General features: G+C 38.7%; 3 protein-coding genes across 3 annotated transcripts in view; 2 read left to right on the top strand and 1 right to left on the bottom strand.

The window, feature by feature from the left end:
* Positions 1–223: 223 nt before the first annotated feature.
* On the top strand, positions 224–15,708 carry LOC139949644 (dolichyl-diphosphooligosaccharide--protein glycosyltransferase subunit STT3A). Its single transcript, XM_071948097.1, has 15 exons — positions 224–347; positions 1,954–2,073; positions 2,727–2,909; positions 3,531–3,676; positions 4,697–4,894; positions 5,527–5,718; positions 6,472–6,628; positions 7,243–7,395; positions 8,473–8,555; positions 9,490–9,654; positions 10,182–10,370; positions 11,180–11,296; positions 12,086–12,188; positions 12,683–12,871; positions 14,001–15,708. The coding sequence occupies exons 2-15, from the start codon at positions 1,965–1,967 to the stop codon at positions 14,144–14,146; spliced, it is 2,130 nt and encodes a 709-aa protein (XP_071804198.1). The 5' UTR covers positions 224–347; positions 1,954–1,964; the 3' UTR covers positions 14,147–15,708.
* Positions 15,709–16,521: 813 nt separating this feature from the next.
* On the bottom strand, positions 16,522–20,436 carry LOC139949645 (acyl-coenzyme A diphosphatase NUDT19-like). The gene is made up of 4 exons (XM_071948098.1): positions 20,326–20,436; positions 18,931–19,771; positions 18,336–18,543; positions 16,522–17,528 (listed from the first exon to the last, which is right to left on the bottom strand). The coding sequence occupies exons 2-4, from the start codon at positions 19,672–19,674 to the stop codon at positions 17,290–17,292; spliced, it is 1,191 nt and encodes a 396-aa protein (XP_071804199.1). The 5' UTR covers positions 19,675–19,771; positions 20,326–20,436; the 3' UTR covers positions 16,522–17,289.
* A 103-nt stretch (positions 20,437–20,539) lies between these two features.
* The window catches only part of LOC139950161 (cytochrome P450 3A24-like), a 28,841-nt gene continuing 25,150 nt past the window's right edge, over positions 20,540–24,230 (top strand). Inside the window, exons 1-2 of the mRNA XM_071948783.1 lie at positions 20,540–20,896; positions 23,926–24,028. Of these exons, the coding sequence (XP_071804884.1) occupies positions 20,778–20,896; positions 23,926–24,028 (222 nt within the window). The 5' untranslated portion in view covers positions 20,540–20,777. The remainder of the gene's footprint in view (positions 20,897–23,925; positions 24,029–24,230) is intronic.

The following is a 24,230-nucleotide window of genomic DNA, read 5'->3' as shown; positions in this document are numbered from 1 at the left end:
TCATATAATGTTTTAATAGTTGTGAAGGTTTTTGAACTATGTAACATTCATTTTTCTGTTTTGGTTATTGTTTTGCATGTTTTAGTAATATTTTGCCATTGATATTGAGGAACATCAGCTTCTGATCGCCAATTATCAATTTTCAATAAAAAACAATATTTTATTCCTGGGATTTTAAATAGCGCCCTCTGTTGATAAATGTTTTAGCTGGTTCCTGCTTGTAGGCACAAATAGCGGGTACCGACGGTTGTCTGTGGATCGTCCACGTTTACACAAAATAGCGGCGTGTCCCACAACAGGTGGATTGATTTAACTTGTTTAGAAATTCTACAATTTAGGAACAGTAGGTAAGTATTTCTGTCAGATATTGCAGTGCTTGTCAAATACTCATTTGAGTGTATTTTTAGTTTAATAAAAGATAATATTTAATAATGAATTTGTCGTGTTTGTAGAACAAATTTCTTCGCATTTCTTTTCGGCCGACACTGACCTGACAGTCACAGTGGCAGTGCAGAGTGCAGACCCGCAGTGCATTATATTAAAAAGACAACCCGACCTGTTTTCTCTCTTTCCCTACCCATCCCACTTTTCGGTCTTTCCGGCCACTTTACCTAGCTGGTGTCACTAGACATGCTAGAGTTGAGTCAAGCATTCATTGCAGATTTCTACTTCCATGATTACATGGATGTAGTAAATATAATTCAGTAAGTTCGCTCTTAAGTCTTGGATTGTTGGACAGTGCTAGTCTGTTTATTTTTATTTTATCATTGGGAATGATCTCAACCTTTTCTTGATTTTCATCTGGCTGGGTGAACTTTACTTGAACTTACTTGAATTAAACCCACCGATGCCATCACACATCATGGGAGGAGACGGTGGTCCTGCCCTGCTGGATAACTTTCCGTATGGCGCTACCACTTTTTCACTCATTTACAAAAAGGGATATCTCATTGAGGTAATGGGTACTATAAAAGGAATTCCTATAAAAGCCCCCCCCCCCAACATTCTTAAAGCCATTGGACTCTTTCTGTACAGAAAAAAAAAAAAAAAGTTCACAGATTTACAAATAATTTACAGGGTTTACAGAAGGTATATGGTGAAAGACTTCTCTTGAAATATTAGTCCATGAAATGCTTTACTTTTTGAGAAAACTGTAAAACAATATAATTTCTCGTTAGCGAGAATTACGGATTTATTTTAAATACATGTCATGACACGCGCGAAAACAAGAGTGGGTTTTCCCGTTATTTTCTCCAGACTCCGATGACCGATTGAGCCTAAATTTTCACAGGTTTGTTGTTTTATATATAAGTTGTGATACACGAAGTGTGGGACATGGACAATACTGTTTACCGAAAGTGTATAATGGCTTTAAGGAATTTGTCCTCATGTCCCTTGAAAGTGTTCATACTTTCTTTGTAGCTGCAATTGCTTCTCTTCTTGAGTTTGAGAATACATTCCAAAAGTCAAAACACCCAAACCAACAAAATTGACTTGAACTTCCTGAGGTTGAGGCTTGATCTTGATTTGTACTGTTTCAGTCTCAGTAAACATGGTAAATGAAAACTGGCTGCATCCTGCCACAACTTCTTCACTGTTTGTTTAACAACAGGATTATCTCACTTGAGTGTATTAGGACTGTTTTGTAACTGAATCACATTCAGATTCAGTTAAAAATGAAAATAATGGTTGCATTTAAAAACAAATTATCTTTCAAAATTATACTTTTTTGTTTACACTGTTTCTTTGAAATTCCTGTGCAACTTAATTTCGCTTTGATTTGTATTTCGCTTGACTTCGTCACTAAGAGGGTTAGTGGTGAGGTTTCCTTTCCATGGAAGTCAGGACTACATCCCATCACTTATACATTTTTATGTAAGTTGTAAGTTGCAAATTTATCTTAATTGCTAAAGAGTGCTTCCCTGTTGAAAATGCTGTATATTTGTTTTGCAGGATAAGCAGCCATGAAGTCCACCACAGCTTACAAGGCTCCATCATGGCTGGGGCGTATGTCCCTAGAGAAACAAGAAACCCTGCTCAAGTTCTGCATACTGACTTTCTGTATGATCCTCTGTGAGTACATTCATTCATTCATTCATTCAATATTGGTTTATTTCTATGGTGACCTGAGGTCGAATTACAGGAAAATATACAAAGATTAAAATTAGAAAAAAAATCACACTATTACAAATTAAAAAAAATAATTGGTTATGGAGAGACAAATATTTACAATGTAAAAAACAAACTGTTTTAAAAGTTGCAAAACAGTAACCTGGATAAAAATATACAATTGCATGAATCTCGACATGGTCAATTGAAGTATTACACTGTGGAATATCTATGGACTGTCCGTGTGCGCCAATGGCAGCACTATATTTTGAACACGACATGAAAAAAACATTGTCTTGTTAACTTTTTATGTGATTTAGAAGTCTTTTTCAACGATATTACAGGACAGCATGACATAACCATGTGAAACGATTAATATATCTAACAAAACGCATACTGAATACTGAAAACAGCACATACAATAGGCGAGTGTAAGTGTGATAGTCGCCGAAACTACACCAGGAAAAATAACCCATGACACCCACAGCAAATGCTGTAGTGCTTTTTGCTTTTGCTGCAGTGCCCTTTGCAAAGTTCCAATACAAACTAGAAGTGCCTGATTTGTACGATAAGTGTTCATTTTAAACATTTACCTGTTACATGCTTTTTGCCTGCAGCTTTCTCAACTCGTCTTTTCTCCGTGCTGCGCTTTGAAAGTGTCATCCATGAGTTTGATCCTTACTTCAACTATCGGACAACAAGATTCTTAGCGGAGGAAGGTTTCTACAAGTTTCACAACTGGTTTGATGATCGGGCATGGTACCCTCTTGGGCGTATCATTGGGGGAACCATCTACCCAGGTATGAAACATTTGATTGGCCTAGTGCAGGGTTGGAGTCAACTATACATGTATATTCATATGATTACAATTCAAAATATCAGTTCCAATCTCAGTTAACCCTCCTACTGTTTGACCATTCAACATCATTCAAACTAGGCCATCCTGCATTATACTGATCCACAAAACACACAAAATCCGTCATAAACTACTTGCAAACCCATTGCAAGCTTATTATGCCTGGGGTATTAGTTTATCATCAATACCTTTTACCAGTTTATTTGAGTTTGGGTTTAAATGTAGAGAGCTTTGTAATTATAATCAAGCCTTGTTGGATTTTTTTTTATGGCACAACAGACCCTTTGCAGTGCACGTGCACACGCCTCTGCTTTCTGCCATTTTGTGTGTCAAAAACGTGCACAAAATGATAGTACATGTGTTAACGCACATCCAAACAATGCGCATCTACCATTTCTTCCTTTTGCATGGTGTGTCGGAGTCTGTTCTTTTTTTGCCTGCTTGACGCCCAAAATGGCAGACAGGAGTTGCCTGTGTTTGTATGTGCGCTGCTGTTGTACATAGGGTCTATTGCAATAGTAGCATCATGCTTATAAATCGTCTTTGTCTGTACATTCCTGTTCAGGTTTAATGGTGACCTCTGCAATCATCTACCATGCAATGAACTTCCTGCATCTGTCCATTGATGTCAGGAATGTCTGTGTGTTCCTGGCTCCCCTCTTCTCATCACTGACTACCTTAGTGACCTACCATCTCGCTAAGCAGCTTAAGGTAAGTAGGATTTGAAACTTTGCATGGTGGAAATATGAACAGATGATGTGACCTGTGACATCACATGTTTACAAAAGAGCCACTGAGCCTGGACTTCCTGCAAGCTCAATTTGTACACACCTTAATGGAAGAAAACATGAAATCTTATTTTATGGAGATTGCACTGTCTAATTTTTATCAACTTTTGCTATGATGAAAGGGGTCACATCTCAGAACTTGTCCAGCTTTTACTTTCATAACTCTTGGTTTTATGTGGAAATTATGACACACAATGTCAACTTTCCCATATGACCAGTGTAGTGTTTTGCCTGCCAGGATACTCAAAGAATGTACAAGGTCACACTTATTGTAAACAAAGTTCATGTGGTCGTTCGAAAGGTTAATGGTAATCTCTAAATGAGATGGGGTGGTTCTGAAGAGATTATCATTACATGGTGTAACCGCAAACCTTTCTATATCAACTTAGGGGAATCAATAGATACAGTAGCATCACATATTGGGTCAAGGCTGTATTGTATTCCTTAAGATCAAGACTAGTCCGGAATTTTGCAAACAACCTATAGGCTGATAGGTAATCAATCGATTCAGCAGTGATTTTGAAAGGTACACTGTAGGGTGCCGGACCTGAAGCCTGAAAACCGGGCTTTCGAGATCGGCCCACTGTATTTAGGCTGGTAACCCATTCTAGCTTGGCATGATGTTTCTATGATGAGGGCCATATCTCAATGGTAGCCTTGCATCAAGGCCTTTGTCGCTTAAACAGCTGCGAAGCCACTGGAACCGGAGACCACACATGCCATGGCGAAGTATCAAGGTTCTTTTTCAACATGTCTGGAATTTAAAATGTTTGTTTTTATTTCTTATATTCCTTGTTGTTGCTGAGCGCCATGATCTAGATAGAATGGCGCTATACAAATCTGGTTATTATTTTGTTATTGTTATGGTGCAATGCCTCAAATTGGATATAGAATTACCTTGTTATCAAGGGCTTAATTATGGTGGTTGTTTGTATTTTTTTAGGACACTGGAGCTGGATTAGTAGCCGCAGCAATGATCTCCATTGTGCCTGGTTATATCTCCCGTTCAGTGGCTGGTTCCTATGACAATGAGGGTATAGCCATCTTCTGTATGCTGCTGACTTACACTCTGTGGATCAAATCTGTCAAGACAGGATCCATGTTTTGGGCAGCTCTCTGCGCTCTTGCCTACTTCTACATGGTTAGTATGTTACAACAATAGAGTAAAGCCTGGTTCATACAAGTTTTGAAGTCGCAGGACATTTTTTCGCAGTGAACTTTTTGCAGGAGTTCAGCACATTTCAACTCATGTGAACTATTCATTGTGAATTTGTGACGTCAAAATTCGCATTCGCAGGAAGTATGAACCGGGCTTCCATTTATTAGTGTCACATTTGTATGATGACAGCATTCAATTCAACATACTGGGCGTATGACCAATAAATTCTTGAATGGACATGCACCAGTATACCTTGCATCTTGTTTCACTTTTCACAGTCAAACTGGGGCTGCACTTCTCTCAGTATCTTGCTGAAATTAAACCAAGCAGCAGATCTCTCCAATCTGCTGCCTACAAATCCTTTCCTTTAGCCACTCCAGGACTGTGGAATAACCTCCCCATCACCAAACTCACATCAATTTTTCTGTTTATTTTAAAGAATTAAAGCACTTAAACATGATCTTTTTCCTTAATAATTGCTTTCTGTAAATTCTTTTTGTTCATTTGTTGTATTATTTGTTTCAAAGTGGGGTAATTTTGCTGGAAGTTTATACCCAAAGGAGAGGGTTAATCAAGAGAATATTGACGAGGAATTTGTTTTTCTTCCTGGTTAGGTTTCGTCCTGGGGTGGATACGTGTTCCTCATCAATCTGATCCCAATGCATGTACTGGCCTTGATGGTTACCGGTCGATTCAGCCATCGCATCTATGTTGTCTACAACACTGTCTACTGCCTGGGGACCATCCTCTCTATGCAGATATCATTTGTTGGATTTCAACCTGTGCAGTCAAGTGAACACATGGCTGTAAGTAAACTTAGTGATTTGGGGTTGAACAAGGGCGATCATCCACTGTCATTTACTGTGGTTTGAAATACCAGATACCATTTATAGCAGCCTGCAATATGTGTAGTTTGGTGAAAGCATCTACAAAGTACACGTGTGTACGAAGTTGGTTCTGTGGGCAGTTGTGGTTTCAAACACTTGGTCAACTCCCTGTAATAATGTGTTTGGTTTGAGGTAACACCATACGTGTATATCTACTTGCTTGGTAGATTATGTTCTTTTGAGAGACAAAGTTCGATGATGATGACTAGAGCAAGCTTGCCGAAACAATGAGACCAATTAAGATCTCACTCGGTGGTAGTGAAGTTAGTTAAGATTCCCTCGATCCACTGAACGAAGGTAGTAGTCCCGGCAAAATTCCTACCTTTTGCCCAGGTAGAAGTTAAAGAGCAGGACAGTTCTTTTTCAGTCCTGAGAGAAGTCTCAGAAAATTGACTCCGTGGTAGTAGAGAAGTCTCCCGAATACCGATAAATCAACTCCGCAGTAGTATAATGCGTGGCAAGACAAGTTCTTAAAAGAACAAAATCTACCCAGTAGGTAGATTACACAATGTGTAAACGCAAACAAACACATGGTGTACATACACATGGTGTTACCGCAAACCAAATGTATAAATTGATACCTCGCCATACAATTCCTCAAATTCCATATATTGCTGTAATGCTACCAAATGTAGGTAGTGTAATGTGTTATCTATTCCCTCTTGCATTTAGGCCCTGGGTGTGTTTGGACTGTGTCAGATTCTGACCTTCGTGGAGTATGTACGATCTCGTCTCAGCCAGCATTACTTTGATGTCCTGTTCCGTAGTGTTATGCTCATTGTTGGTGTGACTGTAGGAGCTGTTGGGGCTGTTCTCATGGCAACAGGAAGTATCCTTTTGCACAGAGATTTTAGAGTCTTAGAGCTTCCAACAAAAATTAAGGATTTTGTTTTTCTTAACCAATTCTTTGTATCGCTCTTTTTTATTTTACACAATTTAAAGTCACTTTACCTTATTTTGTAGTTATTTATAACATTCCTACCGCATGTCACCTAAGCCTGTTTCACTTGAGATCTCTAAACGATGTATGTTTGCAACTTAATCGCATAGCTGTATTTAAAATCTCAAATTTGTGTCATTTGAAATGGTTAGTTTGCTGCGTGGACATACATGTATACGCTCCAGATTTTTGGGCGAAATCTTAAATATGCACCATGCACCAAAAAAAATTAAATGGAATTTTCACATGCTAGTTTTATTGTATTGTAAAACAATCAAACGTTTCAAAACACCAAAGGTACACATTGCCTTTTAAAATCAAATTATAGTTCTGTCACCATACTCAGGAAGGACCTGAGATGGTTTTAAGAATGTTTTAGCCTAACAGACAGGAATGGAAGTATTGAGTGTTTAGATATTTTGATGCTTGATTGAAAGCAAGCCAGTAATCCATCTTGAATACATGTATTACAAAGTTACTTTCCTGAGCCATTGCTCTTGCAGAGATCTCACCATGGACTGGTCGTTTCTATTCCCTGTTGGATCCTTCATATGCTAAGAATAACATCCCAATCATTGCATCCGTCTCTGAGCATCAGCCTACTACATGGAGTTCATTCTACTTTGATCTACAGATGCATGTTTTCATGTTCCCTGGTGAGTATTTCAAACCAAACTTTTCAGGGTTTTCCTTTGAAATTTTCCTGTGAAATTGTAGTGCCACCTGTAGATTTATACTTTGTGAAACATTACACATGATTTGTAATTATTGACAAACAAAAATTGTTTTATTACTATAGTTACAGAATTCAATATAGAATTTGATATAGCATTTACACACAAAACTTCTATAGCAGGGTTTGCCCTTTAACTTTTTAAGTGACTTTTTAGCTTGTCATTAAAAGGCACTGGACACTATTGATAATTACTCAAAATAATTGTTAGCATAAAAACTTACTTGATAACGAGTAATGGGGGGCTGTTGATAGTATAAAACATTGTGAGAAGCGGCCCCCTCTGAAGTAATATAGTTATTGAGAAAGAAGTAATTTTCCATTAAAATATTTTAATTTGATTTCGAGACCTCAGATTTAGATTTGGAGGTCCCGAAATCAAACATCTGAAAGCACACAACTTCGTGTGACAAGGGTGTTTTTTCTTCCATTATTATCTCGCAACTTCAACGACCAGTTGAGTTCAAATTTTCACAGGTTTGTTATTTTGTGAATATGTTGAGATACACCAAGTAACAAGACTGGTCTTTGACGATTACCAATAGTGTCCAGTGTCTTTAACTGGCCCTTCAGGTTTGTCACTACGCCTTATTTAATATGTACAGCATGTATAGAGCGCTTAATACTTATGTTTTCAAAAGCCATAACCAGACTATTCAGATTAACAAACAGATGGGTTTCAAGTAATGTTTTAAAAGTGTCCAATGTAGGTGCCGCTTGAATGTGGATGAGTAGCTTGTTTCAAAGTGTTGGAGCTATGACTGAGAAAGCATGATCGCCAGAGTGTGTCATGATGCGGGGTCCCGGGGAAAGCTGGAAATGAGCGATGGAAAAAGAGTGAAGTTGTCGGGTAGCTAATGATAGTGAAGATGAACAAAGGGCTACTAGGTCTTGGAGATATACTTGGGCCAAATTATGACGAACTATATACACAAATAGCTTGCTCCCTTGATGGTTATGATCCATGTGATAAACCATGTGTATTTCCTGTTTTCATTAGTTGGTATGTACTACTGCTTCTCTAAGCTGACTGACGCTAACATCTTCATCATACTGTATGGAGTTACTAGTCTCTACTTCTCGGTAAGATTTATTTCATGGTGTCTGTTGGTTCAAAAAATTGTAGTAATAAAATTTGGTAGTTAAAAGAACAGATTTGAAGCTTTGCATGAAAGTATGGCTTTTCTTAGCCGAGTGGTTAAGCGTACTGGTCTTAAGCTGTGGTGTTTCTGATCAACAGAGTGTGGGCTTGAGGGAAGGTATACAATTGAAATTACTTTTAACAGTAAATGGCAATAAAATATTTTGGTAGAAAGCCTACAGCAGCTTTCAATAGTGAAAAGCATCTTGCGAATTATTTCACTTTGAAGTAATGTTGTTTTGTAAAAAGATAATAAATGACTTCTGACTGGCACCTCCTGCATAGGGCTAGATCGTCAGCTTAGTTTGTAGAGCGCCAGCATGTTTCCGCAGGTCGTTGGTTCAAATCCTGCTCTAGTCAGTTCTGCTGTAGTTTCTTTGTTCAACCCCAGATTATTGAAGACTTCCCCTATCAGTTTCCCTTGTGGTTTATTATTTGATATCTGAAATGAAATGATAAAATTTCAAAACCAACTATTAACCTCTCCTGACAATGACTAGAGTAAGCTAGTCGAAATGTTGAGACCAATTCTAGAACTCACTCCGCGGTTGTGAAGTTAATTATGATCCCCCATTCCTGTTATAAGCTAAAGTAGTAGTTCCGGCCAATTTTTTATACCTTCCGCCTGGATAGTAGTTAAAAAGCGAGACAGTTCTTTTCAGAACTGAGAAGTCTCCTGAACATCCGATAAATCTACTCCGCGGTAGTAGAATAAAAAAAGACAGTTCTCTAAGAACAAACTCTACCTGGCAAGTAGTTACACACACTGTATTACCGCAAACCAAGTATAGGTTGATACCTCACCATGCAATGCCTCAAATCCTATAAACTGTAAACCTGATATGAATATTAATCCGCTCTATTGATGATGCGTAGGGTGTGATGGTACGTCTGATGTTGGTCCTAGCTCCAGTCATGTGTATCCTGTCAGGCATTGGCATCTCCTCCATCTTGACCACCTACGTCAAGAATCTAGACATCAACAAGAGCGATAAGAAGTCCAAGAAAGCAGAAGCATCCAACTACCCCATCAAGAACGAGGTTAGTCATACAGTCAATATATTTGATTCATAGTGGGATTTTTTGCAGTTAAAAACCAGAAAACCATTCAAAATGCTCACTGAGTAACCTGGCTAGTTTATTGTTTCCCTATTCTGTTAAGTCACTGCCTGAAGAGAAAATTTATAAGCCAACTGGAAGTCAATACAAATGACAAAACGTTTAAAAAAAACGGCATGATTTTCTTCCTATTTTAGTCGGTTTTCCAAATTTGCTTTTACACAAATAAATTAGAAAAATTACCTACTACCTTCTTTATGCACCATTTATTTTGCTGATAAATTTATATGTGCATGCTAATTCGGTAATTGTTTCCTCCCCACCCCCCCCCCCCCCCCAAATAACAAAAAAACCTGCAATAGCCTTCTCAAGAGTCCTATTTCCCATTCTGAAAACTGTGGCCGTGTAGTCTTTAACTTATTAAGGGATACATTTAAACCAGCGACAGGTCGTCGCAGGTAATCCTGGGTTAGGATTCATAACTTATCCTACTTGATTTTTCTTTACAGGTTGCGACGGCTGTGGTTCTAATGATGACAATGTTCTTAATCACCTACACCTTCCATTGTACTTGGGTAACATCTGAAGCGTACTCCTCTCCATCCATCGTCCTATCAGCCAGGGCCGGAGACGGAGGCAGGATCATCTTTGATGACTTCCGTGAGGCTTACTACTGGCTCAGACACAACACTGAAGAGGTGACCACTCAATTAAAGTAGTTTCGATGTTATTCTTGCGTTTGTATCACAGACATTAGACCCTTCCCATGAAATATGTAAATTGCACAAAGCGCGTGCGCACTAACGTTTTGGTTGGCAAATTGAGGGAACATCGCGTGTTTTGTACACGGGTTAATGGGTGCGTCGCACAGACGTGATTTCACGTCTGCTTAGTGCACAGCTCTATGGCGTTTGACAACAAACAGGGTCTGTACATATGCCGGAATGTAAATAGCATATTTCATGGGAAGGGTCCATTAATGTAAACTGCACCCATTCACAGATGTAACTGCGATGCAGTGTTAAAAAAAATCCCACTGAGAAAAGTCAAGTAGTGCCACTCGTCAGAATGAAACTATCACTGGTTCAGACAGTAATCTCTTAGCAGTTCTAAAGGTGCATTCTGCTGCTGGGGAATGTGTCCCACACCTTTGGAACCGTCTCCCTCATGAAATAAAATCAGCTGGGTTACTTGAAGTAAACACCATGTGAATATCTCTTTTTCAGTATCGAAACAGTGAGTAGTTAACCACAGATTCTTTTCAGAATCAACTCTACTCAAAAAGGGTTATTCACATGCTGTTACTGCAAGCCTCTTTAAGATAAATTTGCCTATTTGTATCTTGTACCTTTCTCTAATTGTTCATTTTATTGTTTCTTTTATGCGCTTAGACCCTTTTGCATTAGGCGCTTTACAAATGTCTTATTATTATGATATCGTGAAGAATAGAACATGTACATGTATAACCACATGAATTATATTGATGTGAATTTGATGGTTATTGCAGGACGCCAAAGTGATGTCATGGTGGGATTATGGGTATCAGATAACGGCCATGGCTAACAGAACCATCCTAGTGGATAACAACACTTGGAACAATACGCATATATCACGTGTTGGACAGGTAAATTACACATTTGCAATTTTCTTCATCTACATTGTATGTTGGGCTGTGTCCGAATTAGCGGCTACATCTACATGTATGGCTGAAGCTATATTTTGGTGCCATCAAGTGTTGGAAGTATTGGACACCCATTAGTCATAGCTGTAGCTGTAGCAGCCAATTCAATTTTACTGACGACAGCCAATAAATGATAAACTTTTTGTTATTGCTCTGGTATTTCAATGTATAATAACTGTCCGAGACAGTCACAAGTTCCTACGTTGCATTTCTGATTGCGTTTTTGATAAGTGCTTATTTGTTTGTATTGTTTATATGTTTGTGTACGTCAATAAATGCGAGTAACACTCCGGGCCTGTAGCACTTTCACAGTGCCATGACAAGGTCTGATTTTCAACCTCGCTATAGTAACTTCAGTCATATCTTAACTTGGTTCTTGCGTCATGCAAAGAATTGTAAAAATTGTCTGATATATTCCACAATTAACAGTCTGTTTGATAGAAAATGACTTCGTGCATTTCCTGGCCTTTCAATATGTTGATTTATTCGGTTGCAGCATAAATCGCAGACATACTATATTATAATAATTATTTGGGGGGCTTATCATCCTTATGCTTATCACTCGCAGCTAAGAGCTGAAATGAGAAGAACGCGGCAACGTGTTCGAGAAGCAGGCATGCAAGGCAGCCAAGATCGAAAGTGTTTGATATTCTGAGTTATATGATCTTTATTAGTGTAGTTTTATTGAGGTTTAAAGTATAATTTCTGAATAATTTTGTTGATGCATTTCAGGCTATGGCCTCTACAGAGGATAAAGCATATGAGATAATGAGAGAGCTTGACGTGAACTACGTGCTGGTTATATTTGGTGGCCTGACTGGTTACTCTTCAGATGGTAAGTATAGAAAGACCTTTAAGCCACACATTAGTTTATAGGGGCTAAGTTTTAAGAGAAAGCGCATTAGTTCTGCTTCTACATAGCATTGTGCATACTTATTGACCCCTTGCACGCATGACACGCATGACACGCATGACACGCATGACACGCATGACACGTACAGTGACCATGTCACGCTTGCCATTTTGGGAGTCGACAGGTTAGTGTGTGGTCCAGTGGGTATTCCGAGCCAGGATATTGTGTCCTGTAATAAGAGGGAGGTTTAGCTGCATATTTAGCGTGATTGTGAACGTCAGGAAATTGTGTCATTTCTTGCTTACGTGAAGCTAGCATCTTTCACATCAAGTACGTACGTGCGCGCAGACGTCAGATGGAGCATGCAATAAACCCAAAGCGGCGACGTCACCCAGCACGTTCACTTTTTTCTCCGGAATGTGCAACTAAGCCTTGCTAATGACTATCAATGATGGGTATTGTTTGCCGTATTTCAGATATTAACAAGTTCCTATGGATGGTGCGTATTGGTGGCAGCACAGACACAGGACGTCACATCAAAGAGACTGACTACTACACACCACAAGGAGAGTTCCGTGTCGATAGAGAAGGCTCACCCACACTGCTCAACTGCCTCATGTATAAAATGTGCTACTATCGCTTTGGAAAAGTCTACACAGAATCAGGTAGGTTTCACTCTATAATAAATAATGAGAAAATAGAATTAGCTGTTGCAAACAACTTACCAACCAAATGGACCGAGAGTATAAATGCAAAAAATAGTTAATGGCCTGACGTTTCGACCCTAGCAGAGTCTTTCTCGAAGGCTAAATGACAACACAACAAACATGAACAGGTAACTAAGTGAAACATAAGCAGTGAAGTGGAAATACATGAATGGGGTTAGAAAGCATACATAAAAAAGCAGGGGGGTAAACAATGAATAGGGGGACAAAAAAAGGGGGGGTTGAAGGGAAGGGACTGGCTTGACCACAAGCAAGAGGATGGAAACACAAAGGACAACATCAAGGGTGGTGAGGTTGGGTAAACAGTAATTTATTAGTACATGATATAATAAATAAAAGTAGCTTCTTATAAAGCGCTCATATCAGTCACTCAGTGACACTCAAGGCGCTTCAGTAATGAGTAATTGCCTGAAAGGTATTGTGGACGGTGAAACAAGAGACCTATTTCTTTACATAACACCATGGAATGGTTTACAAAATGCCATGGCGCAATATTTAGCCAATCAAACTAGGAACACCTGGAAGACCCCACAAATGCGAGTAACACTCCGGGCCTTTAGCACTTTCACAGTGCCATGACAAGGTCTGATTTTCAACCTCGCTATAGTAACTTCAGTCATATCTTAACTTAAGTACTTGCAGCATGCATAGAATTTTAGATGTTGTCTGATACATTCCACAATTGATAGAAAATGACACTCTACATTCGGGGCCATTCCCTGGCAGGCAAGGCTGTTATATGAATCAAATTTAAACTGTGTATCGTAGCTTCAACTGAAAACTCAGAACTGTAGAGAAATTACAACTGAATAAGTGTTTGAGATGTGACCATATTCTTCATATCAAAAGGTAACAAAAAATGTCAGGATGGTGTTTTTTTAGTTTGGGCTGCCTAGAAACTAGGCACGTCATCCAAACACAAACATTTATTTCACTTCGTCATTTAACAATCTTCCTCAATTTTGGATTCTCCTGCAGGTCCGGTTTGTTTATTAAATTGAAACTCATAAGTGTATAGATGCACAAGTAAGTTTCCAAAATTACAGATGTGTTGTTTTTTGTATTTCAGGCAAGCCAACAGGATACGACCGTGTCCGCAACGCAGAGATCGGCAACAAAGATTTTGAATTAGATGTTCTAGAAGAAGCCTACACTACAGAACATTGGTTGGTTCGCATCTACAAAGTCAAAGACTTACAGAACCGTGGCGCGTAATTACTCCTTGTTTTAGCCTCGCAACATAGAATAGACTAGGATTTTACACTTCTAAGTTTTTTACAATTCCAACTAACCATGCAGTGAAAACTAAAATTGTTGCTTTACACTTGAAAGTTGGTATAGACCTGTTGAATATGACATCACCGTTCAAATATCTGACCTACAAGATGGCGTCTGTGCGCGTGTGCCGTAGAAATCAAACCGGGAATGCTGCGCGCTGCGTGCTTCTTTGATGTACATGTATGCGTTTGGACGCACATACGGTTTGCCCTACAAGATGGCGACTTTCATAGCAAAAAAGGGGATATTCAATACGGTCTATACAAATTTTTGTGCCACCTCATACCACAAGTAGGCGTTAGATGTAGGCTGCTTTACTTGCATTTGAAAATAGGCAGATACTATCATGTATAACCATATCAATCTATCCTGGGCCCTATTTCTTAAAGCTATTAAGCAAAACATACTGCTTTGTGAATTTCTGTGTTAAGCATACAATAAGTGGATCACCAGTTGCAATAATGCAAACTTAATGGAGTTTTGGCTGGTAACCAGTTTCTGTTAAGCAAGATTTTTCTGTGCTTAGCAAGATTTTTTGCTTGCAGGCTTTATGAAATTTTGCTCTTTTTTTTCTCCTTTTTTTCTTCTTCGTTGGAGTGCGTCTGGATTATTTTTTTTCCAAGGTCAACACATTTTGGCTTGCAACATTGCTCAAGATATTTTGAAGATGCGCAATGATTGACATACTCATCATAAGATGCCGTAGGTGGCTCAGTCAATTGCAACAATTAGTCATTGATCTACATGATCTATTCCTAGTTATGATTAGTTTATTGGTGAAGGCTCAAAATTAAGTTGTTATTTCTGAAGTATTAAAACTACTTTGTCTTTTGATTTTGTTTTGGGGGTTTTTCCCACTTGAAGATTCATGCTTTTCATGGGGTGACGATTGCTTTTTAAAATGCAACAACCCTCAATAAATTGTACAATAATGAAATAAAAATCCATTTATGGGTGACAAATTTTATTCATTGAATCATTGAAACAATGACTAACATTAGTTCTAAAAGGGGGTAGCTTACGCGATGGGAAATAGTTTAAAGACTTGCCATGTTTAAGAACAATGGGTGCATCTGGCTAGTCTGCTGCCACCTGTTGTTCTAGAATACTCCCGTTGGTTTTGTGTTAATTTGGTCAGAAGCCATTGACTGAATTATAATGGCTTCATCGGTGGCTATTGCTGAAAAGTCCTGTGCTTCAATATTGTCATTGGAGCCATCAGCCATAGCCGTAGTACATGTAAGTCACTTGATTCAGACTTGGCTTCTGGGTCAGGTATAGACCTTATGCATTGACGTCATCCATCCGCCATCTTACGGGTAATGAAACAATCAAATCGCTAATCACCAGCCTCCGTTTGATCTCTACATGGCGACGTCATGTGCATAAGGTCTTTTATAAAACATTGATTGTAATAGCTTGTTTGTCAATAATACTTGATTACCAGCTAAATACTTGACTGGTACCCCGGAAATTTTTGATTAGAAAATAAATCATGTCAAGCAGAAGTCTCTGTGTGACAGCTATTAAAAAATATCAGCTCTGATAATGTATCTTTTATTGTTAGATTGCTTGTCGCTTTGTGATGTGCAGATTATTTAGAAAATGTGAATATGGTAATTATGTCCCCAAGTCTGTGGTTACAATCACCATGTTTCTTATTGGCCAATCCTGTGCACACGGCATATATAGCCAGCCGCTGATTTTAGGAAACGCTAGGATTAATCCCGTCTCGAGTTAGGATGAGTAACTCGTCCTAACTTAGGATGGGTTCAATGCGTCAAAATGTCTTTGGAAAGGGGATTTAACTCGTCCTAAAACCTAAGATTAATCCTAAGTTAGGAAGAGTTTGGTGAAATCACCAGCAGGGCTCAGATTTTTTGGACAAGTCTACTGTTGACTTGTGTTTCACATTTTTAACTGGACCAAATTTTTTTTCCACAAGACCGGAATCAAATTGGGTTAAAAAATTGACACACAACATTTTTAAATTCGCTTTAAACTTTTTGCATTTTTAAAAAGCACTGTGCGTTTCCACTGTTATTAAATCAGCATGATGAAGTCGATGCATAATCGGGAAGGGGAGACATCTGCATAACATTTTTAAGTGCAAAATGTTGCTGTTTTGAAGTTGTTTGTCAATACTTTTTCCTACTTAATGCACTGACCACCAAGGCTAGTAGGAACCCAACAGTCTTTGTCTAAATCAATAAATGATCCAAAAATACATTTTATTTGGGTTTATATGATTCTTGTATAAGTTTTATTTGAAATTATAATAAAATATAACTTAAAAAAAAACAAATATTTGCTTTATACATGCTAAACATATGTAGCACGTTGTGGTCAAGCGGTCCAGTTCACATTAACACAATAGTTATTAATAATAATAGTAATAATGATATGGATTTAAAATGTGCACTTCTCCAGAAAATCGTTATAGAAAGTGAAAATGATGGATATTTAAATTAAAAAAACTTGTAGTTATGCCCACAAGGTTTGCCGTATAACAACACCATGTACCTAGAAGGATTTAAAACTTTGCATAATGGAGATACAATTTACAGTAGTAAGGTTTGAAGGAATACCCTGTACATGAAAATAGTCTCTCAGTTATGGTGTTTCCAAAATAATAGAACAAGTGGTTAACAACTCAAGGCTCTGATCAGTACACTCCTATTCTCTACAGAAGGAAGACAAAGACAATCTGGAGCATATTGAATAGAAACAGATAAATCCAGGAGACAGCTTGAGGCGTACTGATCAGAAACATTGATTATTGTTATTAATGATTGGTTTATTTCACAAGTAGAAGCTTCACAGCCTTAAGGAGGCTGAATTGAGTTTTATTGAGCTGCTACACCACCAGTTCTTATCAGAACCACCCAATAGACCAATCCATTAAGCTCCGCCCCGTTCCCGTATTGACCAATCACAACGCAACATAGGTCCGACAAATAAAGTCTGACATGCGTGTGCATATGCTTGGCGAAGGTATTGGAGAGGCTCGCGTGTTCTTGCTCGTTGTGGCCGGAGCCTAATGGATCGGTCTTTTGAAATCCTAACAATCTTTTTAATTTTTATAATTTTGATTTGATTGAATCAATACATTCGTCAAGCGGTAATGGCGAACAGTGCCCATGTGGGTGTGTTATACTAGACATAGAGCGGCACATTGGTACACTACCTAATGCAAAGGTCTGACGATTGAGATGATTGGAGTTCTGGTCAGTGTTGTCTTGTATCGACTCATCTAGCGCTGGAATATTCTCACCTTGAATGGTTTCAAAGACTGGCTTCTTGGGATACATAGAATCTCCTGTAAGGATGTAAATGAAACACTAGTTAAAGATCATGTGTACTTGTGCATGCAGCCAAAACTGGTAATTGTCAGAAACCAGCCGTCGCTTTCACCAACTTCTTCCTAACTTAAGATTGATCTTAGGACCTAGGACGGGTCTCAACCCTGCATTGTAACATGCAGACCTTAAGATTAATCCTAAGTAAGGACGAGTTTTATACTCGTCCTAACCCGAGATAGGATCAATCCTAATGTTTTGTGAAATCGGCTGCTGTATCCATACTCTGGATGACCAATTATATTAAGCCTGACAAACCTGTGAAAGTTTTAAGCTGAATCAGTCATCAAAGTCACACAAAGAGTAGTGAACATCCCTGTTTTCAAAATTCAATTTCAGACTCGTATATCAAAACTAGTTGCTTTACACATTTGTTTTCACATTTAATTACACATTTCTGAGTCAAAAACAAGTTTTACTATGTCAAAAGAAGTTTACTAACATGACCATATGATACTATTTTGACATTGGACATGTTGAAAGCATTGGAAAATGTCAGCTCAAGGTCAATTCAGCTTAGGTCAAGATCTTTATTTTGACCTTTTTGGTCAAGAGGAAGTAGGTCAGTTTTGTGGCCATTTCAACCGCTTTGGGCATATATACATGTAGGTACAAGCTGTTTCTGGCTGCCTTGGGTATTTTGGCAAAAGCTGTTTTTGTGCTGCTTTGGGCATTTTGGTACTAACCGTTTCTGACCAATATGGTATTCTAAAGGGTTAAAATGTCAATCAGTTTTATCGTATACCATAAAACGGGGGTATACTTACCTGGTAAGAGTGAAACTACACCATCGTTGCAATTCATCCTCACAGGGAGATACTGTAGACACCCTAACAGCGCCCTCTGTTGACTAAAACTGAATAACTCCGAAAGTGTTTGGAAACGACATAGCCGTTGAAGCTCGTAAACCTGGGGTGGTGGTAGGAAGTATTCCTCTTCAACAAACTGCGTTAGAGATTGGCTCGGCGTTAACCACTAGAGAGAAAATATTGGTCATATTTAAGTGATAGTCTCCATATTGCGTATTACTGTAGGCTGAAGGTGAACATGTCAAAAGGGGGAGGGCGCCACCTAAAGTTGTTAGGACACAGTTCGCAGTATATGGGGGGAGGAGGGGGGACAGAATCTCTGGGGTAATTAATGTAGACTGAAGGTGGATGCTTTAAAAGAGGGAGGGCGCTATCCATAGTTGTTTATTACACAGTTCGCCGTATGGGGGGGGGGGGGTGGGGGACACAGAATCTCCAGGGGGACACAGAATCTCCTGCCACAGTTACATAGTGAGGCATGGGTTGGTTTTCTGAGATGGCATTGTGAAAAAAACTTGAAAAACTTTACAAAAATTACAGTTGATGTCTGTACCTGTGACTGAATTATCTCTTTGTTATCCATATTAGCTGCAGGCAAAGTCTCCATACAACACAAATAGAACATTGTGTCATAACGCTTCTTGGATAGATCAGATGGTGTTAGCCAATTAGACCACTCCGCCAATGACCATACATCAGGAAGACTCTTACACTCACGACATAAGTCTAAGAAGGCGCTGGCGTTTTTATGCACCCGCTGTCGCCACTCTTTGCTAACTTTTAAGTTTGCTGCCTCCGGGGTCCCAAGTAACTTGTGCTGTCCAAACTGTACTGTTGAAGGTGCCTTAGTAGTAGTAAGATGACTGAAAGGTTTTACAAGAAGTACCCCAGATTCTTCAAATGTTTCTCGTATAGCGCAGATTCTGAATGCTATGTCACTGGGTACGGGTGACTCTCTGTGCGATGCGATCATCGGCGGTCTGCTGTGTTGACTGATGTTTACCATCGGCCCAAAATCTGCAAGCGTTTTTATACCGGCTTCAGCAAACAGTTCCATCCACTTTGGGGAGAAATCCGCTTCGTCGATACCCCCACCAGGAAACACCTGAGCACCAGCACAGAATGAGCTCCGATGGGTCCTTTGTAGCATTAGTACTTTATAGTCAAATGGAGCGACATTGGGACTCTCTTGGTTGGGTTGTATTTTGGATGTCGCTGCTATCGGCATCTTAACTCGTCCATTTTGTCTTATGCTGGCAGCTAAGATGACAGTGGCTGCCTCCTTCCAGTGCTTCATGGCTCAAGACCAGTTTCACGGGAGTTGGTGACTTAAATATGATTGGAAAATTTAGTTGTCACCGTTCAGAAGCTTAGTTCAGCAGATGCTATGTTATCTGGAAAAAAAACGAACACATATTGTTGTGAAATTGACCACTCTGGAGTGCAGGCGGCTTTGAGATCTTATTGAAACCTTTAAGATACTCATGGGCCTCGAACCCGAACACTTCTTTGATTTGTCAACCATGCAGCACAGGGGCCACCAGCTGAAACTGTACAAATCAAGATCAAACTTCAACCCCAGGAAGTTCTGGTTTAGCCAGAGTCAGAGGGGTAAACTACTGCACTGGAATATCTCCCTTGACTTGAGAGGCAATTGCAGCTACAACGTTCAGCCTTTCAAGGGACATATGGATAAATACCGGAAGAACGCCGGGGGGGGGGGGGGCTATCTACATAAGCTTATTTAATAATAAGCCCCCCCCCCCCCTTCCATGCCAACCAAAAATCTCCCCATGGCCAGCCCATCCCATCCCCACAACCCCATTCGAAGCACCCACACCCCTCATCAGCCCCCTTGTTAGTTTCCCATGTATGGTGGAAAGCATCTCCGGGGATAGAGTATTTCCCATTTCCCTAATACTAATAGATCCCCCTAATATTCGCTTACCAATACAAGATTTTGTACAATGTACAATGAAATAGCAGCTCGGGTTTCTCCCACGATAAGGGAAGCCACTTTTTGACGACCGTGTGTGAAAAACAATACCTTGTAAGTTTTATCTAACAACAAGAGAGGGCGCGCTTTAAAGATGGTTGCCTCCCCCGGCTTGCTGGGCACGCCCCTCCCCCGAACTTTGGCAGTCTTAGGTGTGTACGTGCAGTCTAGCATGCATGAATGACGTCGCGTTCGCTGACGATAATCGACTTGGTTTGATGGGTGATTTCATGTGTTTGTTTTACTACTTTGCTGCCTACTTTTACTTTAAAAAAGTAGCATTGGTAGACGACTGACATCATATCAATTGTTGAGACTGTTTGAGAGATATAGACCGGCCAGAAGCTAGTTCAACTTGAACTTCAAGACTCGAGTCTTGAACTTCAAGACTCGACACTCTAACTATGGACGGGTTGGACGACACTGCCACACCCCTGCTGCCATCTGAAGACGGCTGGCAACCTCCATTATTTTCAACATCAACATGGACTTTACTCCTCTCAGCTGGAATCCTGTTTCTTGTGTAAGTGAGCTAATCATTGTCTATCAATAATGATATTGAGCACAATTGATACAGGCTAAATCAAAGAAATAATTTCAGAGACTGCTATTATAATTGTTTTTAATTTAATTTAACTCATAACGTGGTACACAGTCTTATTCAATTTAACCAATTTCTATACACAGACACAGAGATGAGAGAAAGTTATAAAATTAAAATGCATAATTCAGATTGCCACTTCATTCCTGTAATAATACTATATAGGTAGACATATATTCTGGAGTAATGTAATGATTTATTATTGACGTGACTGATTCATACCATATACAAGATTACTGTTTACTGGAGAGAGGTACCTGGATTGACCCAGTCATCTAGTGACGTATTGAGGTCACGGTATATTACTGCGCTGTGTGTATATAAAGTAGTACCTTCACAATTCCCTTTCATTCAATCATGCTCTAACATTGTATTGTCTTAATAAGGGACACGTTGCCTTGCCTCGAACGAGTTAGTCTATAAAAAGCGTTTGAAACTGTTTGTTATATAAAATGCATTAGATAATTAAGTAAAATATCAAGGCCTATTTAATGAATATATCCTCCCCTTACCAGTTTTCACGCTATTATGTCTTTTTCTTTGAATTGGGAAAAAAATAATGATGCCTTATATCAACCGATGCCCTAATTATCTTCTTTTGTTAACAGGAAGTATGCAAACATATATTAAAACTTGATGGACATTGAAATGTTCACACTACACACCATTCTTCGATGACTTCAACTGGCCCCATTTGTTTTGAGTTTTTCCTGTTTTCACAGGAAACAAAAAAGCATGGTTTCCGAGTGAAGCCATAGTCCATACAAGGAAGAAATATCTACAGTGACTACAAGTGTTCTTTCAGACTCTGTGTATGACTCTATAGCCAGCAGTTCAAAATATGTTTTAATGAAATTTTTAAATTACCAAGTGTATAAATTAACAGTGATAATTGAAACAACAAGCTGATTGTTTAAATTTTAATATTAATAATAATATTGATCGGAGGGTTTAAAGAAAAATCTCCAAAAATATTAGAAAGTGATTTAAGGCACATGGCTTCTTTAAGCGAGCTGTATTTTTTTTTCCAGAATGCTCAGCAAAATATTCAGTCACATGCCTTGATCATCATGGATTGTGAATTGAAATAGTGTTTGATGAAATATTTTCGGTGGGAAATAATTTTATATGGCCTCAACATTATGACATATTTTTGTAGAAAAACCATGCTATTTCGAGTGATACTTGTGTATCGTAGGAGGTCCTGTTTTCGAGGTGTCCCTAAAATCGTGGCAAATCATTTACCTCTCTGTGCGCGATGTAAACAGTTCCTAGATAAAAATTGTGTGGTTTTATTTGTCAAGCAAAGAGTCTCCTCTCCCTTGACCAAAACTTAGAAACACGTAAGGCTCCACTGGATAGTTGCACTTGTAAATGCAAAATGTTTGGTATTTTAGGCATTTCTACAAAAATATGTCATAATGTTGAGGCCATATAAAATTATTTCCCACCGAAAACATTCATCAAACACTATTTCAATTCACAATCCATGATGATCAAGGCATGTGACTGAATATTTTGCTGAGCATTCTGGAAAAAAAATACAGCTCGCTTAAAGAAGCCATGTGCCTTAAATCATTTTCTAATATTTTTGGAGATTTTTCTTTAAACCCTCCGATCAATATTATTATTAATATTAAAATTTAAACAATCAGCTTGTTGTTTCAATTATCACTGTTAATTTATACACTTGGTAATTTAAAAATTTCATTCAAACATATTTTGAACTGCTGGCTATAGAGTCATACACAGAGTCTGAAAGAACACTTGTAGTCACTGTAGATATTTCTTCCTTGTATGGACTATGGCTTCACTCGGAAACCATGCTTTTTTGTTTCCTGTGAAAACAGGAAAAACTCAAAACAAATGGGGCCAGTTGAAGTCATCGAAGAATGGTGTGTAGTGTGAACATTTCAATGTCCATCAAGTTTTAATATATGTTTGCATACTTCATGTTAACAAAAGAAGATAATTAGGGCATCGGTTGATATAAGGCATCATTATTTTTTTCCCAATTCAATAGGAATAGCGAAACTGTCTGAGGTATTTATGAATTGGTTTTAAAATCATCTTAGGCCAAGCATGGGCCAAGTATACACATGAAAGTAGTGTCCTCTGCAGTCATTTCTGTATTTAGGCTATTCATCATATTTGCATACTGCGCTGTTGCACAAATATTTATACTATTGTGCAATGTCAATAGAGACTGTGTGCAGAGGCTTGATTAAATCAATGTTATACTTTGTATGCTAATATAATATTGAGGACTACGCCCATTTTGTTCTTTATTTGAGTGTCTTTTATTTACAGAAAGGATTAGGCTATGGTGTCTTAAGTACATCATGTCAGAAGGGCAATAGTGTATTTTGTAGTAACATGAAAATTGATGTTTACCTCTCATTAAATTTGATGAAAATTACGTTGAAAATTCAGTACCAAAATCAAGTTACTAATATTAAATTCAAAGGTTCAGCCCCTCCCTACCTTCAGAGCATGTTGCATGCAGCATGTCAGGTCCAGGTCTGTGAGGTCATTTTGGTCAGCATGCTAGTTTATTCCCCGGACTCGCCTTGACTGTTAATGGTGATAGTGCCTTCTTAAATACTGCCCCCTGCCTCTGGAACTCTCTGCCTCAATGTCTTATTATAAGACAAGAGAGATGACATTTCTCACATCCAAAACTCTCTTTAAAACACATCTTTTCAGATAATTGGCATCTGATCCCATCTGAGAATTCTTTGATTGACCCATGGAGGATCTATTTTCTTCCTCCATGATTGACCTGGACCAGTGTCTTTGAGCTGTCAATTGAAAAGCTTACCGGAACATCGTGTCATCTTTTTTTTTAAAGTTAATTTTAAAAAGAAAGATTGTAAATTGTGTACAGCTGCATGTACATTACTTTGCAGAGTGAAGTGACATTAGTATACTTGTTTTTAACTTGTTGGCAGGTATGATTGGTGGTGTCACCAGGTTCTTGCTCGCAATGGAATACGAGGACCATGGCCCAAACCTTACATTGGAAACACAATGGATTGGGTGTTCAGTAAAACGGTAATTAATAATAATAATTAATAGCCTAATTAAAATTAATAAGCATAATAATGATAGTGGCTTCTTATAGCGCTCATATCCGTTCCACAGTTTGTGTGCATTGAATTATCGATGCAACGGTCTCCTGAATTCATGTGAAAGCAAAAAAAACACAGGCATACATGTATTCAGATGGGATTCGAACCAACAACCTTTTGTCATT

The sequence above is a fragment of the Asterias amurensis genome, chromosome 17 (assembly GCF_032118995.1).
Source record: "Asterias amurensis chromosome 17, ASM3211899v1".
Taxonomy (NCBI): domain Eukaryota; kingdom Metazoa; phylum Echinodermata; class Asteroidea; order Forcipulatida; family Asteriidae; genus Asterias; species Asterias amurensis.
This window is presented reverse-complemented; position numbering and strand designations above follow the sequence as displayed.